This window comes from Oryctolagus cuniculus, chromosome 15, assembly GCF_051225735.1.
Source record: "Oryctolagus cuniculus isolate XC-2025 breed Fujian yellow rabbit chromosome 15, ASM5122573v1, whole genome shotgun sequence".
Classification (NCBI taxonomy): Eukaryota; Metazoa; Chordata; class Mammalia; order Lagomorpha; family Leporidae; genus Oryctolagus; species Oryctolagus cuniculus.
In genome coordinates, this window is record NC_142881.1 from 52,988,046 (window position 1) to 53,006,590 (window position 18,545).

General features: G+C 40.6%; 1 protein-coding gene across 8 annotated transcripts in view; it reads right to left on the minus strand.

The window, feature by feature from the left end:
• RHOBTB1 (Rho related BTB domain containing 1) overlaps nucleotides 1–18,545 on the minus strand; it is a 70,279-nt gene that overhangs the window by 11,004 nt on the left and 40,730 nt on the right. For 6 of the 8 annotated variants that reach the window (XM_051823875.3, XM_051823876.3, XM_051823872.3 and 3 more), the window contains 3 exons: nucleotides 11,961–12,146; nucleotides 6,644–7,617; nucleotides 5,114–5,232 (listed from right to left, as the gene is read on the minus strand). In XM_051823875.3, coding sequence (XP_051679835.3) covers nucleotides 5,114–5,232; nucleotides 6,644–7,617; nucleotides 11,961–12,146 — 1,279 coding nt within the window. Of the gene's footprint in view, nucleotides 1–5,113; nucleotides 5,233–6,643; nucleotides 7,618–11,960; nucleotides 12,147–17,528; nucleotides 17,588–18,545 lie in introns of all 8 variants that reach the window. The other 2 variants (XM_089314932.1, XM_089314931.1) reach the window with 1 other exon arrangement.

Sequence of the window (18,545 nt, forward strand, 5' to 3'; positions counted from 1 at the left end):
AGCTACTCTGGGACACGGGCTTCCCAAGCTCTGATTTAACTGCTGTGCAAATTTCTGCCATGAGCGTTATGAAACACTCTCATATATAATATATGATTACACTTTTCTCTCTCCATATATCTCCTCGATTCTCTACAAGGGACTCATGGCCTGTGCCTTCTGGTGATGTGGTTCCGGAATTGTTTAAGCTATAGCAACCTTCCACAGTATTCTCCTGGGTAGCCCCCAGCCACTTCAGAGATGGGACACTATTTCAGATAGGCAGAGCCATCCCTTCTTGTATCAAAGGGAAGGCTCAGAAAAATTCCCAGAAATATTAAGACACTTACCACTCTACCTCCACCAATTATGATTCCACAAATAAACTGCCTGGGCAATTAGCATCAATGATTTGTCAAGTCTGAGCCTTTCACATTTCTAGCACAGCCTCTACAGCAGACAGACTCTGATTTGCAGACACTATTACTGATATTATTTTAAAATGAACAGGCTGCTGAATGTGCTGAATCATCTGCAATCTACAATCTACGGATGTTGGATTGTTCCTCCCTTCAACCAGCTCTATCTCTATACATATGTGTTTTTTTTTTTTTTTTTTTTGATTTATTATTTACTTAAGAGGCAGAGTTACAGAGATCCTGAAACCAGGAGCCTGGAACTCCATCGTTGTCTTCCACATGGGTGGCAGGGGTCCAAGTTCTTGGGCCATTGTGCTGCTTTCCCAGGTTCGTTAGCAGGGAGTTAGATGGAAAGTGCAACAGCCAGGACTTGAACCAGCACACACATGGGAAGCAGGCACCACAGGTGGTAGCTTAACCAACTGTGTTATAAGGCCAGCTTGTTAATTGCTATTCAAGTGACTCCAACACCAGTTCTAGTTGTGTGTATGCTTATATACATTTGTACTTATATGCACATGCATCTATCTTGTATAGAATATGAATTTATTTATAGATACCCAAACTAATTTCTGTGTATGTGAACATTTGGAAAAATTTTATTTCTCTGGAGTGATGTCTGCTTTGGTGTAATTTTCTAGATAACCAAAGGTTAATTAAGTTGTAAAACAATAAAATTGGAACCATTTTGATATGGGAAAATATCCACATTTTTAGAAAGTGTTAGAAGATGTAAATAATTGTTAAACTATCTAAGAAGTCCTGTGAATACCTCCTCTCTGAGAGATGGAGAGGCTGGCCACTGTCCAAACCCTGCCCTGGGTTTGGGGCAGGGGCTGGGGATAGACCACTCACATTCTATGACCCGCTGTGTCCTCATCTCTTATACAGGAAGAATTTGGAACAGATGCTATCTAAAGGTTTATTTTCTTCACTGGGGATTCTAGGTTTCATGCATATTCATATTGCCTTTGCATTTCTTTGGGGCAACAGTATGTTCTAAATCATTGTTTCAAGAAAAGATGCTTGTTAGAAATACAAATGGCCAAATAGACATCCTAAGTAAAATGAAGTTATTTCTGGCAGCCGGAGATGGTAGATTCTAGTGAGTGGCCTTCCCCAATACTCTCAATGTCCCTGGAGTGTTCCAATGTTTGTAATCACCCGTGACCTGCTGTTTCCTTTTTGTTTAATATGACATTAACATTTTTTTGAAGTAATGGTTCTTTTTGGCAAATGATGTTAGGGGCCCTTAGAAGTAACCATCAAATGAGAGTAAACTAAAAACACTTTCAGAACACACATTTTTTTTTTCTCCTGTGGCCAATTTTTAAAAAGAATCCTGTTTCTGTGATATCAACATTTATAATTAACTGTGAAACAAAGGAGAGTTCTTTTTCTAACACTTTAAAAAATAACATAGACAAAGAAAGAGAACAAAAAATTTGCATCTTTAAAATTTTGTAGCTTTAAAAAATGACGAGTCGTGAGAGAAAATATGATGCTTATCCTAAACAATGTCCCATATTCCAGTTTAGTTGGTTTAAAATTTTAATTGCAAAGATTAGCTCAGACTATTAGGTTTATAATTAGAGACAGTCTCATAGAGGATGAGAAAGTATTCTAGATCCAGAGCATTGCTTACTACAACCCGGGCATGCATTTTTAATGAACCACTTGCTGAGTACCTCTGGGGAGAGAATTATGCTTACTGCTACATTAAAAGTAATGAGAAAAAATAGAAGTAAAATACAGTGTCTTCTTGAATATTAAATGACAAAAATTTAAAATAACATCAATAGGCATATTTTATTCTTTTCTGGATATGAATGTGAATTAAGTGCCAAAAACAAAAACAGGCAGCATTTCACAGGAAAGTCAGATTTTCAGATTTTTCCAAGACAATAGAGAGTTAAAAGACGGCTTAGAAAGGCCAAATCCAAATGGACCTAAGTCAATCATGGAGCATTTATTGAGTGTTTAACTGAGACCTCTTCCCTATGCCTATAATCACCACTGTTGTATTTCTTTGTATGAAAGGGAATGGGAAATTTTTAACTTAGGGCTTCAGGGGACAAAGATCTTTAACCCTCCCTGGCAAGAACTTAACAAGAAACGGGATAATAGCCACTAACTCTTATGGGACATTTCCACATTCTAGATGCCAAATTCATAGCTACTCTCATACCTGGCTTGCCCTTCGCTGAAAGCTCTCTTGCTAGCCTTATTTTATAGAGGAAGAAATGGGGTTAGAGTTCATCACTACAGGATTATGGTCAATACTGGAAATAAGGAGAAGGGCCAGGAAAGGGTGAACCTGTCAACAGCTTAGTGCCTTCTTAATAGATCAGCAGAAGGGATTTGGTTGCTTGGTTCTGTGGTCTTTGTCAATAGATCTGGTTTGAATCTATACATACAGATTAGCCTTGGCTAGAGTTCTAAGAGGTGAGTGTCTCAGTCTTTCCAGGGGGGTGTGCTGAAGAGTTGGCCACCCCCAGGAGGCTGTTAACCTTATATATGGGCACTTGCCACCAAGTTTTTGTTTTGGTCACCTATACTGCATATTTTAAGCTGGAGACGATTACAGTCCATTCTGTGAAGGGATAAAGAGGATTAGCACTCATGAGGTCAGCACTGACAGTGTCCCTTTGTGCTTGGGTTCCTGACCTTGATCAACTTCTCTCTGCTCTGTTAACAGCTGGTCCCTCTGCTGCAGAATCAGCATGCATTTCAATGAGTTGGAAAACAAGGGGAGCATACTTTCCAGCTCTCTATCTCTGGAGATTACTGAAGTGGGTAAAATGCCAATGGGATGAGGTTTGACTGATCAGCGGCTTTGCTACATTTTTCTTGGAAGTGAGGAGGAGAGAATACCTTCACCACTACCCCCATCAAAATAAGACTAGTGGCAGCTGCCGTTAAGTTAATGCTTATGAAGTGCTTTGCAAGTACTGATTCTTACACCTTACAACCACATTTTTGTGTTTTCCAGATAAGGAGGCTGGAGCTCAGAAAGATTAAGTCACTTTTCCAAGGCCACCAGCCTGAGTGGAGGATTTATGATTTCAGCCTCCCAGCCTCTTAGTTGTGCAGTCTCCCCAGTAGCAGCCTGGAAGCCATGCTCCAAAGCACCTTTGACTAAATACAGGAGAGTTTTAGTTACAGGTGAAAACCTCCTGATTTATAAATGTCAGTAGACACCAGTACAGCTCATTGGGAGAATTCTAATGCCTTTTCTCCAAGCAGAAGACAGCCCTTTGCTGGGGTTGGCTTAGGAGCAGCTGCAATCTGTCCTGGAAGCAGGAGGGTGGCCTACTGACCTTCTCAGCCCTGGCTATCCCAGGCTTGTGATTCTAGGATTCTGTTTCCCTACTTGTGGATGCAAATGCAGTCTCCTGGGTCACAAAGGGAGTGCTCAGATCTCTTGTGAGTACCCCTTTTGAAAATTTAGCTATTGTTTTCTGTATTTCTTTCAAGAGTTCGAAGAGATGCTGAGATAAGCAAAACAAACCTCTTAGGACAATAAACTTGATGGGTGTTTCCAATTTTTTTTTGCAAAAAGACATTAAAAAATACTTGGCAAAACTAAACAAAAATGCTTGCTCATTTCTAAAGTTAAAAAAGTTTGAATGGGACTTTTCCCCCTTTCCCAATAGAGTCTGTAAAAAAAGATAAAGACATATTGTCTCTAAGACACTGCTTGCTGTGTTCTAAGAATATCTCCTATTTAGGATAAGGTCATTGGATAACAAGTGACCTAGGTGTTTCTTTTCCTTTTTTTTTTTTTTTTTTAAGATTTATTTATTTATTTGAAAGTCAAAGTTTCAGAGAGGAGAGACCCTCAATCCACTGGTTCATTCCCCAGATGGCCACAACAGCTAGGGCTGGGCCAGACCAAAGCCAAGGAGCCAGGAGCCTCTTCAGGGTCTCCCATGTGGGTGCAGGGGCCCCACAGACTTGGGCCATCTTCTACTGCTTTCCCATGTGCACTACCAGAGAACTAGATCAGAAATGGAGCAGCCAGGACTCGAACTGGCACTTGTATGGAATGTCGGCACTGCAGGCAGAGGTTAATCTTCTACACCGAAGTGCCAGACCCAACCAAGGAGTTTCTACTAGACCTATGTACTTAGAGAGGGATGTTTGTTCCATTACTGTTTCCCTACAAGTAACAAACCCTCCTCTCTGCTCACCATTGGTGAAGTCAGGGCCGAGGCTTAGGGAGTGCTGTGCTGTTGGGGACCTCTAGGGTGATCTGGTGCATGCCTCATCTTGCAGGGCAGAACAAGGCACAACAGTGTGGCTTCTTAAGGTCCTGTCTGGGTAAGAGTGACTTCAGTGAATGAAGAACTCTCACTTTTCTGAGTCCTTGGAAGATAGGCTCTGTCCCTCTCGTACTGGATTTTGATAGTACCTTGCTTGGTGATTTAAAAAAAAAAGGATAGCTAGCTGTTCATGTCTCTATGGGTGAGGAAAGCTGTGAGGATGAAAGTATGTAGAGCATGTAAAGCACCCAGGTGTTCATCACACACAACAAATGACCAACAATCAACAGCTCCTCATTGTTGCAGAATGAAAAAAGGGCAGCCACACATTCGAGCACTGTCCAGGGCATATTTCATGGGAAGTTGAAGAACTTAAATCATCTTGCTAATTAAACATGCACCCTCACACGCTGATGGAGCTACCACAAGGCTGTGTAGAAGGCACCTTACCTCACTGTTGGCACTTTCCACAAATGACCCCCCAAACATGGCTGCCATCCACTCGCAGCTACAGATCAGCAGTGGCTTGTGGGCACTGATGGCACCATCATCCAACTTAAAGGTCACATCTGCCAAAGGATTGAGGGAACGCAACAGTGAGCCAGCTTCACAGAGAGTTTACTCAAGGCTTCTGCTCCGCCTTTTACCCTGCAGGTCCCTTACTCTCTCTTCTGTCTTTATTTACTGGTTTTATGTCAACCCCTATCTCTCCCACACCTGATTCCCACACTGAAGAGCAAGTGTTTAAAAGTACACAAAGTCTCTGAACCAGGAAATAACAAAAAGGAGAAGTGACAACACAAATTCTCTGAACCAGGAAGTAACAAAAAGGAGAGGAATATTTTTGTCCACTTCTTATTATGAAAAATTCCAAACATAGAACAGTGGAAAGAATAGTAATCACTCATTTATCCACTGTTAACATTTTGCCACATGTGCTACAGCTGTATGTGTATTTATATATAACTTCATATATGTGGGTAGACTTTTTCTAATAGGTAATATGACATGTCACTCCTAACTACTTTATCAGGAATTTTCAAAAAAGAACATTCTCCTAAATAACCATGCCATTATTGCGACCAAAAAAATTAGAAATAATTTTCTAATATCACCATTCAGTTCATGACAAATTTGTCTAATGATCCATAACTTAATTTTCTAACAATCTGTAGCAACTTCTGTTTAAATATTTTTATTTTCATTTTATTTGAAAAGCAGAGAGAGAAAGAAACACACACATATACATGGGGTGGGAGAGAGGGAGAGAGAGATCTTCCATTGGGTGGTTCACTCCCCAAATGACTACAAGAGTTCTGAAGCAAGGAGCCCAGAACTCAATCCAGGTCTCCCACATGGGTGGCAGGAACTTAACTACTTGAGTCATCACTACTGCCTCCCAGGGTGCACATTAGCAGGTAGCTGGGAATGAAAGTGGAGCTCGGACTCTAACCCACGCTCTTCGATATGGGACGAGGGCATCCCAAGCAGTGCTAGTCACCTCTGTGCCAGCTGCCTGCACTTGTGACATTCTTTTCATTAACTTCCAATACTGCTTCTATACCACAATGGCCAATGTTTGGAGCAAACGTTGCTCATAAGTTTTAAAATTAGTCAACAGATTCAGTAACCACTTCTAAATGCGTAGCACCATACAGAGCAGTGATTATTAAAGATAAAGATAAAAATGTAAGTATCCATTGGTATAGAAGCCAGGGAGTCAACTTTTTACAATGAAATACACCCTTGTTCACATACACAGGATAATTTCACAACAAAAGTACTGCGTCAGACAGCAGGAGTTGTGTAAGAATGGATCATAACCCAGATTGGATGCAGGCCACCAGAGTGCTTAAGCAACTGTGTGAGGGTGCTGCAGGCAGCACGAGAGTGCAAATATCAGGAAACTGCAGCAGAGCAGGGCCAGGGGGTGTGATGTGCAACCGAGCAGGGGATGGAAGCAGATGGTGACCGGCTCACCTGAGAAGGTCCCCTTGCTGAGACACTCTTTTATCCGATTGGCTTTCCTGACGTGGAAAGCTTTTGTAATCTCTTGGTTCATGAAAGCTTCCTTGTTCATGATGTTTTCCACCATCATCCTCAAATCAAACATCTCTAGGACCTCTGCGATCTGAGCCAGGCCGACCAAATCCTTTTCCTTTTCATCCAGTTGCCCTGTATAAAGAAACTGGAGCAGGGTGCGGAAAGGGCCTGGCTGGACGGAGGAGTCCATTCTGACCACCGTCACGGGGCCCACTCGCTTTGAAATGGGATTGACTTGCATCTCCTTGTGCATGTCAATGAACCCCTTACTCCAGCCGGCCAAAGTCTGTGTCTCGGGAGTTGAGCCCTCAGCTTCCGGCCCCGTGGCCTCCAGCAGGAATTTCTGTGACGACTTCCCTTGATCAGCCTGGGGTGTCCGAGGCAGGCCTTCCTCCCTCTCCCCATCTAGGTCAGGACTCAAAGTCCGCCCCTGGAAATCCGTGCTCTGCTTCTCTTTCTCACACACTCCTTCACCCCAATTGGGGAATTCTTCACATTCCATTAAAAAAAGATCGTAGAATTTGGAAGAAGAGGTAGCGAGGTAAATCCGATGTGCAAAGATGTGCTCCTGGTCCTGCAGGATGAACAGGACATCCGCACACAGGGGACTGTCCAGTAAACAGGCAGCTTCATTCATCCCCGTGGAAGGACACTCTGGAATCTTGATGACCGGTGGAGGGGCTTTTGGAGGTAGGAAAGGGGCCTGAAGCAAAGGTTTCTGGACTTTCTTTAAGTGAGATTTCCAGAACTGCAGGTGGCGGCGAGAAATCAGCGCGGCTCGTATTGCATTGTCAAACACATCCTTGATTCCGAATTGGTCAAATACACTTGTTTCATAGTATGGTATGCCAAGTTCCTTTGCAACCTCTCGCCCTTTTTCTGGGGGCAGAATATCCCCTCTCTTTATGGGCCTGGAATAAAATATTTAAAAGACTGTAATTGAGCCTTGTTTTAGGGAAGCAACATAGTCAGCAGTGCCTCTCTAAGCACCTAGTTGAATTAGACATTTAAAACCCTATTCAGGCTTTTAATAAACCTTTTTAAAATCTACTTCCAACCTCAAATTTTTCAAATATAGAAGGGATTTATGATGAAAAAGTGCTTTCAGTGGTAACCAGAGAAATGTTAGTATCAGCCTTTTACTAGTTATTTGATCATGGACAAGTAACAACTTCTTTAAGCCTTGGCTTTACCGCCTGTAAAAAGGGAACAACAATGATGAGAACCATATTGTACAGGACTATTGAAAGGTTTAAATGAGACAATACATTGGGTCCATCGTAACTTCCTAACTGTTGTCATCTTTGCCACTACCATCATCATCATCATCACATAATGCTTACATTTTGCTTTCTATCTTTAAAATGCACACATGTCAGGGCTTGCATTGTGGTGCAGTGAGTGAAGCTGCTGCGTGTGACACTGGCATCCCATACTAGAGCACTGGTTTGAATCCTGGTTGCTCTGCTTTTGACCCAGCTCCCTGCTAATGGGCCTGGGAAAGCAGTGGAAGATGGCCCAAGTATTTGGGGCCCTGCCATCTATGTCAGGGACCCGGATGGAGTTCCAGGCTCCTGGTTTTAGCCCAGCCCAGTCCTAGCTATTGTGGCCATTTTGGGAAATGAATCAGCTGATGAAAGATCTCTTTCTCTGTCTCTCCCTGTCACTTTGCCTTTCAAATAAATTAAATATATCTTAAATATAGTGCATCTGTGTCCATATATTTTTTATTTCAGCCTCACAACGACTCTATGACGTATCATTTTAATTCTACATCATGAGGAAGCTGAGATAGAAAGTTTAAAGGATGTACCTAAGACCACATCTGCAAATTGCTGTGAGACTTCTAAGCAATCAGAGACCGGGCTTGCCCTAGTTAAACTATGAGCTCCAACAGCTCATCAAGTAGCTTCTGTTGTTTCACGAGGCCCCTTTCTTTCCCTTCCTCATTTCCTCCACTCCCTTCCTCAAGCCCTCATCATCTTCTGCTTAGACAGGTGCGTTAGCCTCTTAATTGGTCTTTGTCAGAGTCCACATTTTAGCTGCAAGAAAAGCCCTTATGTAACACAAGTATGACTTGGAGGCAATGCTGTGTTGATGTTCTCTAATTCCACAAAGCCCATGTAATAAAGTCCACACCCTTTAGGCTGGCACACATGGCCCACTTACAATCTAATCAAACCCAGGGAAGCCAAAATCTTTGGAAAGTAAAAGTAAGAGAGTGCTATGGTTATGAAACAGCCATGGTTAAGGGAGAGATGGATTCCAGAACACAGGTGACATGCAATCTTCTTACACTCTTCACAAATGCATACTGATTCTGATTCATATTGTAAGGAACTGATCTTCTCAAATCAATATTTGGTCTTCAACACCAAAGGTAATGCATACGACAGGCACTGGACTTAGGAAAATAAAGGACAAATCTGATACTGGATAGAGTTGCATTTGAGGATCTGGATAGAGAAGCGGACAAACTGCAGTACATTTGCCAAAGTGGAAGGAAAGTGCAGGGAAGAAGGTTTAAGGTCAAGGTTTGCTCCTCTGGGGAACTGTCTTCCTTGTTCCTAGGACTGACCTGAAACTTGCTAACTAACTTTTCAAGGCTTAGCTCAAATACCACCTCCCTCATGAAACCTTCTCAGAGTTGCCCTACACAAGGGATTATCCCATCCTCTGTCCCCTTCAGCCCTACACGCTACTCCAGCCCTCCCATGTCCATGGCTGTGAGGCCTGATTACCTTAACCTATTCCTGTATTCAGAAAGTTCTGGGGCCAGGGGCTGTCTCTCAGTCCCTGCAGCCTTCTTCCCTTCTGTGTGCCTCCTACTATTCAATTTCCTAGTCCATGCATTGAAGAACAGAAGGGCTGTGAAAAATGAACATGAAATGCCTTCACGATTTTATCCAAAATGTACCTAGAGTATCAGAGACAATGCAAAGAAAGTATCATTTATGTTCATTGTGACAGCATAAAAAAGTTCTGTCCAAATAAAATCTTGTGACAGGCCTATTAGGCAAACATCGAAGGAAGATATTAACATCAAATCTTTTTGAAAAGCTATGTTCTGCAGCAAAAACAAACTTAAAAAAGACACAAACTAGTTTTTTGTAAATGGAAGCTGAGGGAGTACAGATTTTTAAAAATCCTACTCCTTTTTTCCATTTAAAATATTTTATTTTAAGATTTTTTTAAAAATTTATTTGAAAGGCAGAGTTACAAAGAGAGGAGAGATATTCTATCTGCTGTTTCATTCTCCAAATGACCACAACAGCCAGGGCTGGGCCAGGCTGAAGCCAGGAGCCAGGAGCTTCATCTGGGTCTCCCACATGGGTACAGGGGCCTAAGAAATTGGACCATCCCCTACTGCTTTCCCAGGTGCATTAGCAGGGAGCATCTGGGTCTGGAACCAGTGCCCACATGGGATGCCAGCATTGCAGACGGAGGTTTAACTTGCTATGCCACAATACTGACCCCCAAAATATTTTATTTTAAAGGAAGAAAGACACAGGGAGACAGAGACAGACAGAGATCTTCCATTTGCTGGTTTACTCTCCAAATGCTTACAACAACTGGGGCTGAGCCAGACAGAAGTAGGGAACCAGGAACCTTATCTGGGTCTCCCACATGGGTGGCTGTGACCCAAGTACCTGGATTATCACCCATGGCCTCAAAGGGTGTACATTAGCAGGAAGCTGGACTTGGAGTGGCGCTAGGACTCCAACCCAAGTATTGTGTTATGGCATGGAGGCGTCCCAGGCCAGCATCTTAACTACTACAACAAGTGCCTTAACAACTTAATTTGAGGCAGAGAGGGAGAGCACCTATCTACTGGTTCACTCTTTTTTTTTTTTTTTTTTTTTTTTTTTTTTTTGACAGGCAGAGTTAGACAGTGAGTGAGAGACAGAGAGACAGAGAGAAAGGTCTTCCTTTCATTGGTTTACCCCCCAAGTGGCTGGCGCCTGCGCCAATCCAAAGCCAGGAGCCAGCAGGTGCTTCCTCCTGGTCTCCCATGCGGGTGCAGGGCCCAAGCACTTGGGCCATCCTCCATTGCCTTCCCGGGCCACAGCAGAGAGCTGGCCTGGAAGAGGGGCAACTGGGACAGAATCCGGCACCCCAACTGTGACTAGAACCCAGGGTGCCGGTACTGCAGGTGGAGGATTAGCCTAGTGAGCCGCGGCGCCGGTCAACTGGTTCACTCTTAAAATTCCCTCAGTGGCCCCTAGTTGGCGCCAAAGCCAGGATCTTTAAAACAACCCAGTTTCTCCCGCCTTGGTGGCAGGAACCCAATCACATGAGTCAATACTGCTATATACCAGGGCCCGCATTGGGCAGGAAGTGGGACACGAGCATTTTAACCATTTAGTGGGATGCCTGGTCTGGTCCAAATGAGTTTTAAAAACTGGACCCTAGGAGCTGGCGCTGTGGTGCAGTAGGTCAATCCTCCATCTGCGGCGCCGGCATCCCATATGGGCGCGGGTTCTAGTCCCGGCTGCTCCACTTCTGATCCAGCTCTCTACTATGGCTTGGGAAAGCAGTAGAAGATGGCCTGAGCCCTTGGGCCCCTGCGCCTAAGTAGGAGACCTGGAGGAAGCTCCTGGCTTTGGATCAGCGCAGCTCTGGCCATTTGCGGCCATTTGGGGAGTGAACCAGCAGATGGAAGACCTTTCTCTCTGTCTCTCCCTCTCACTGATTGTAACTCTACCTCTCAAATAAATAAATAAAAAAATCTTAAAAAAAAAAAAAAACAACTGGACATTGTCCACTGTCATCTTAGGATGGAAATACTCTCAAAGTGGAACTCAGGAACCTGAGGAAGGGTAAAAACATCTGGATATGCATATGTGAATGAACATGATATTCCCTGGAGATCCACAATTGTTAATCACTCTGTGAATTATTTTTATTGTAATAATCATAACTTGAAGAAGGGCATTTTATTATGGGTAGCTAACATTTTGTTTAATACTTTACAAATTTCAAGGCATTTTACACACCACCTTATAAAAACAGAATTCTTTTCAAGTACTGGCCAACTTTTTCACAAAAATGAGTTCTGATCTAAGAGATGATGGTGAACATGAGAAGGGAGTCAGAGCATGCTCTCTTGTGATTAATGGGCTGACTTAAAGCATATGGCTGATTGATGGGAGTACCAGAACCACTGAAGAACAGAATTCCAGGCCACAGATACACCTGCTAGCTCTAAATTTTCATTTGCCCAGTGCAGTGAAACACTGAGTCCTTGGCTTACCTTGCTAAAGGGCGTCTGGCTCGATTCACAGCTTCAAGATCGGCATAGCGGAGGTCGAGCTGGCAGCCAACTAGGACAACAGGTGTACGAGGGCAAAAGTGCTTGATTTCTTGATACCACATGGTTTTCACATGATTTAGGGAATTGGGGTTAGCGATCGAAAAACAGAGGACCACAACATCGGACCTAAAAGGAAGCCACAAAAGAAACATGTATTGCCTTTCAACTTTTCCCCTCTTTTATACCATTATGGTTCCTCCCCTTCCCCACCCAGCTAATGTCACATCATGTCACAGTTTAAAAAAACAAACAAACAAACAAACCAGAGAATATAACATATCTTGGAATCATGCAAACAGCCTGCTAAGCCCCCACATTCCAGCACCCACAACACAGCCTAACAGTTCATTTCCATACCACACTACGGAATGCTTATGCACTGAAAAGTTTCCAATGAAGTCAGTTTATGGTAGAGATGGTTATCCAAACTTGACTCAGTCCTGGCACCACAACATGCTGAACTATTTCTATTTCAAAGAAATAGTTTCAAGATAAAAGAAAATAATTAAAAACAAAAAAACTACCTTTTACCAGTTTGAACGTGAAGGTGACAATGATTCAACCCCATGAGATAAAGCAAACAGTTTAAACACTACTGAAAATGTAACAAGTATTTGCTATCCAGGGTCAGCAAATACATAGAAGGATTTCTGCCCTTCTTCCCACTTATGCACACATGGAAAGAGCATAAACTACTTATCTGTTTCTGAAAAGAAAAATCTTGAATTTGCAGGAATTTTGACTCTTTACTAGGTATTAGTCAAGGAGGCAGTATTTATCAAACAGCTAGGCAAGACGGATAGCTGATAAGATGAGGAAATATTGGAGGCAAAGTTTTAAATGTTATATATGGTACAGCAGGTAAATGGGAAAAGAAAACTTGTTTTGTGGTCAATGTTGACATAAAAATACTTCATTTTTACATAGTAACTTACCATTCTAGAAGCCAAAGTATTGTTTTACAAAATAGTTGTTCAATTGTAGTGTTTGATGTATAGATGCTAGAAGGTATCTTTAGCAGTAATTATAAACTATTGTTCTAGATTTAAATATGCTGAATTACTGAGGCAGAGTAATATAAAGACTAACAAACAAGACTAATAAAATTATGCTTGAGAATTCAACACACTATCTTGCAGCTAAATTCAGAAATAAACTTTACAATTTTATTAGATGTTAATTTATTGCCTTTATTGTTTATATAATGAGAAGAATCAAGTCTATGAATCAACGTACCTTCTTTTTACATCATTAATGAGCTTTCCCTCCTACATATCAATGAAGACAAACAAATATATGCAGGCAACCATAAAATTTCTAAAAATAATCATTTGCAATGCAGAAAACTGCAGGGTGCTTACATTAAATGTAATTCACAAGTTTAGTCTTAAAATTTATATCCCAAAAAAACTGCACCACACCACAGCAAATAGAAAGGAAAATTCTGAGATTGAAATATTTTCAAATTACAAAAGAGGACCTAGGACTCAAAGTAGATGAATGTATTAATCTGCATGGTTAGAATCTATTCAAAATAAAAATACTATCAAAGATTCTTGGATGCTGGAATAATATGTGTAAAAACATGCATAAATATATAAATGAAAGTGAAGCATGTCTTGTCTTTGGAATCTTGATTTAGTTAGTGGAATATTCTATGCTCAGTCTTCCTTCCAGTCAGCATAAATAACGGTCCAGTAAAGCCAAGAATGCTTTGAATTTTACATTTTTCACAGGCTGAGTTTTCTATTATTCATAATCCTATTTATATCGGGTATTTGATGAAGCTCTGCTATAATCTTTGTCCTGATCATAAAATAAAGCCACCATGAGTTCTGGCACAGTAAGAATAGTATGACAATATCTGAAGTTCAATATCATAGAGAAAGAATTAAGGAATTCCATCCAGTATCTAAATTGGGAACAGAATGTATATGTATAAAATTGTCCTAATTGGTGCCTTCCATTTCCATATTAAGGCACAAAGCTGTAAATGAAATAACTCTCAGAGCTTAATTTATATGACAGACATGTATCTAAACGTCAATTCTGTTATCTAATTTTATGATACAGCGTGTGAGGTTTTGAAATCATAGCTTTCTTGTTGGCCAAGGTTACCATGATAACACCCATGCCATTGAATGCATAGGATTTACTATCCAATTGACCTGTAAACAAGGACAGGACCTTGGGGGTTGGAAAAAATGAAATCTTGTGATGATAGTAGCACGATGCCACCACACACACAGGTCCAGAGGGCCCAACTTCTAAATGTGTCGCATCAATATCTAAATGCATGAGATGCCATTGGAAAGCTGGAAAAATAATTCAATGTTCTTCAAATGTTTTGTCTCAAAATGATGGTAGTTAAAAGAGGCTGTACTGAGTGAGAACAATACTCCCCCTGAAGCTAAAATAACTCATTGAATAAAAATCCTATTTGTATTTTGGAATATAGCTTTCCTTTTTCCTTTTGTATTCACTTTTAGGTTCTATGACAATCTGTCACCATTACTTTACATTGAAAGTGGTTAAAGAAAATTTTATATTTTAACTACCAACTTGTTTAAAAATATTTTCTTTACCCCAAATCTAAATGAAAATTAAGAAAACTATATGCAAAATTTACAAAAGTCTATTTAATTTTTAAGAAACACTAACCCTAACCCTAACCCTAACCCTAACCCTAACCTAAACCCTAAACATGTTAATGGGGTACCATGTGATGCTCCAATACAGGTATACATGATTTAATGTCCAACTAGACTGAATATATTTATCTCCTTAAACATTTAAAATTTCTTTATAGTGAAAACACTCCAAATCCAAACTTTAATTTTTAAATAGAGAAATATATAGTACATTAACATTAACTATAGACCCCCACTGGGCAACAGAACCCCAGAACTTATTTCTCCTAACTATTACCAGTGCCATTAATCCAACCTCTCCCCATGCCTCCATCTCCCAGAATTCTACTCTTAAGGTCTGTTATATGACTGTAGTACCCTAAGCCTAGTTTTAACCAAAAGGCTGAGAATCAATGGATGTAGTCAGAGAACTACATAGAAAGATGCTGTTTTGACATGTTCCTCATTACCAACATACTTTTTGAATTCCTAATTCTCAGTCTATCAGTATCTTCTGTGATATAAACACCTATACAATCAGGCAATTATTCTGAGAATGCCACTTATTCCCTCTAGATTTTGAGGCATGTTTCTCTCTAGTCAAAGGCACAAGACCTGCAGCTATGAATATCTCTAGCTTTTGGCAGAGTTCCAAGGAACTAGAGATATTAAATAACTTTTAATCAAAACATTCATTCCTGTGTGGAGACTGTTCAATGTCTGACATAAGCCTGTGTTTAAAAATGCCATTCCTATGAAAGATAAAAAAGAAAATGGCAAGTTCTAGCATTTCTGCGGATATGGCTCAGTTACATTTTTTTTTTTTAACTTTGAAGAATGAATTTAAAAATAATTGGATGGGGGTAGTGTGATGAGGATATTCTCACAGAGACAGTAGGGTTAGTCTAGAAGTGACCTTCAGGGTCCTATTTAAGCTGTAAAAAGAATCTGATGGGATTTAAACAGAACCCTACAGCTATTTGGCATAGAAAGCACAAGAATTTGAAACTGCAGAGAAGAGCCCTGGGTAGACAAGATTCTAAACTCCAGAAGGGGTATGAAGAGGTTTAAAATGCTTGTCTTATTTATTTTTTATTAATTTTTTGACTGGGCTAAACTGCTTTATTAGAAAAAACTAGAATTAAAAAGGACTTAAGTACCCTTAAGTCTTAGTTGCTTGGTCATGCAATGTTTATTTTTTAGTGAAAAATATTATTTCTTATTCCTAAGAGGAAAATATTAACATAAGAGTTTCAATCAGGTACAGATGCATCAATTATACTCATGAAATAATATTAGATTAGTTAAGTCAAAAAGGATCCAAAGAAAATCAGTGTGTTGGAACAACTGGGAATCTCTGGTTTCACAGGGGATCAGAGAGAGATCAAGTCATCCAAAAATGCTTGCGATGATAAAGCCAACCTCAGTTGTATCAGTTTTTTCTTCAGATATTAAACAAACAAGAAAGCATATTTTTCAGTTATCTTTCAAGGGGAATACCAGCCAAAGATAGCATGTGAAAGATTGGCAAAGATATCTGGATAACATAAGGAGTGCATGCACAGTTGGGTCCAACTTTTGTTGGAGGATTAAAGAAAAAAAAATGTGAAAAAAAAAAAAGCATTTTAACCACATTATCTTGGCCTGAGCTAGACTTTGAACAGCAAATACCACACATGTTCTCAAAGTCTGTCTTTATAAAGTCTAAGTGTCAAATATAGCAAACTTGGTGGGAAAAGGTTGGAGAAGCATCCAGAAGCTGAGTCATTTCTCCAAACCAAAAGACCAAATTCTCCTTTGAATAAATGGTTGAGAAAGGGCAGATCATCAGTATCAAGCTTTTATTGTTGGGAATAAACTTTCTTTCTTCCCTATCATGGAAGTGCTCTCTGTTTTCTTAGTTTGGCTTCCTGTTTCTAGTCTCATCTATCTTACCAGTATTACCCAACTGAGGAGCTGTGGACCTTGGGTTTTCTTATTTGTTTAATTAAAAGAATAAAACTCTGAGATTATCCCTCTAGCTTAGAGTATCATCAGATCAGGCCAACTTAATGGGCAATGTGGAAGACGGTAGATTTCATCCAGTCCCCTAGAAAGGATAGCTGTGAGTGTGACAGCCAACTGCCTTTCTCCATTATGCCCAGTTCTGGTTGAGTCTCTTGCTAATTTAGAACATGCTGACAAAGAATAAAGCTAGCAACTCTATTTACCTGACTTCTGCTTGCAAGTAGAGTCTTTTCTTTTAAAATGTCCATTTGTATTTTTAAACTTTTTATTCTATGGTAGAGCCGCCCCACCTCTTTATATGTCACCATTGCCTATTACTATCTAGTTTATTTTTTAGGAGAGACTCCCATATCTGCTATATTGGTAGAGATCACGATCACATTTAATGAACTTCTTTTCCTTATCAATGTGTACAAGTCCCCTTCTGGCAAAGATTCAAGGAGGAGTCTCTGGTCTCCAACTATGTGGGCTTCAAGCTTCCTTCTCTCTAATTAAAACCAAGGTAGGCTCTTTACAGAAACATTTCCAAAACCATTCATGTCAACAACACACCTTTCATGCATACAGTCTGACGGTGCTATGCAAACAGACATCAAAACAGCACAAAACAGCTGGGAGCATGGCAAAGAAAAGGGATGTGTAACACGTGGCTTTGGAAGATTTTAGTAGGGGAGCAGCCCAGTGTGTATGAGATGTGGAGGAGTTGTCAGTGATGGTGCACATAATGCCCTGGAGATGAATGACTGTGTAAGCTCATACTCATGGAAGATGGAGAGGCCTGTAGGGCGGTGCCTGGCAGGGATCTGAGGGGAGCAGGGCAGAACCATGCAGCGCCCTGGATGTGAGCAGAGAAATCAAGTCAATACTTTACCAATAGCAGTGAGGCTTCTTAAGTACAGATGTTATGTGGGGAAAACTGTCAAAAACACCCTGAAATACATCCAGATTTGGGAGTGATTAGCATGCACAACTATTTCCTCCAAGCTCATAACTACATGTTTAGTAGGAAACAGTATTTTAAACCAGTCTTCCCCCACCCTCTGAAAATGGGGCCAAAGCAATGCACGCTGTTAAGTGCAAGAAAGTCCCAATCAATATCCCACCAATGTCACAAACCCTAAGGCAGATAATATTTGAGTCTTAAAAACGATTGGTTCAACAATCATAGCACAAATATCACAGTGAGTTATGTCCCTACCAAAGACAGTTGTGGATTATTACTGAATGGAAGCAGGCTATTTTTCACTGGTTATCTTATCTTCTATATTTGGTAAACAATGCTCTCATTAATGTGTTCTTATATCTCACACAATCATCAGAAGAAGTAGAATACATGTGAGGCTGGATGAAGCACAGTTTACTCAAACAAATAACTTAAACAATTGTATTTAACTCCTGATCAATGAAGAGGGAGTGTTGACCTAAAGAAGGTGGACATGTGTTAATTCTCTCTCAACTTCATCTCTTCTCCGGATTCCTCTTTTGGCTGTCTCTGAAACTAAGTGACTGAGGGACTTCCTTCTTATACTTTCAATTTTTTTCTTCTGAGAGCAAGAATAGCTGTAGATATAAGAAAACTTTGGCTGTAAATTGGAATTACAGAGGGGAGGTCCCTGAGATTAACCTCCCTGAGTCTTCTGAAACCAAACTGTATTAACCAGCAAGATCATTCATCCACAATGAGAAGGAACCTTTACCCAGGCCTCCTAGCCATCTTTTTCAATCAGCAAAGGCACCAGAATTTGTCAAGTCACTTATCTAATATCAATAAGCAACCATCTAATAATTTCTTGCAGAAGTAGTAACTGATAACCAACTGTGTACCAGGCCATCTTCTAGATGCTGAGGTTAGAGCAATTAGCAGCAGACACAAACTGCAGTGCTTTTT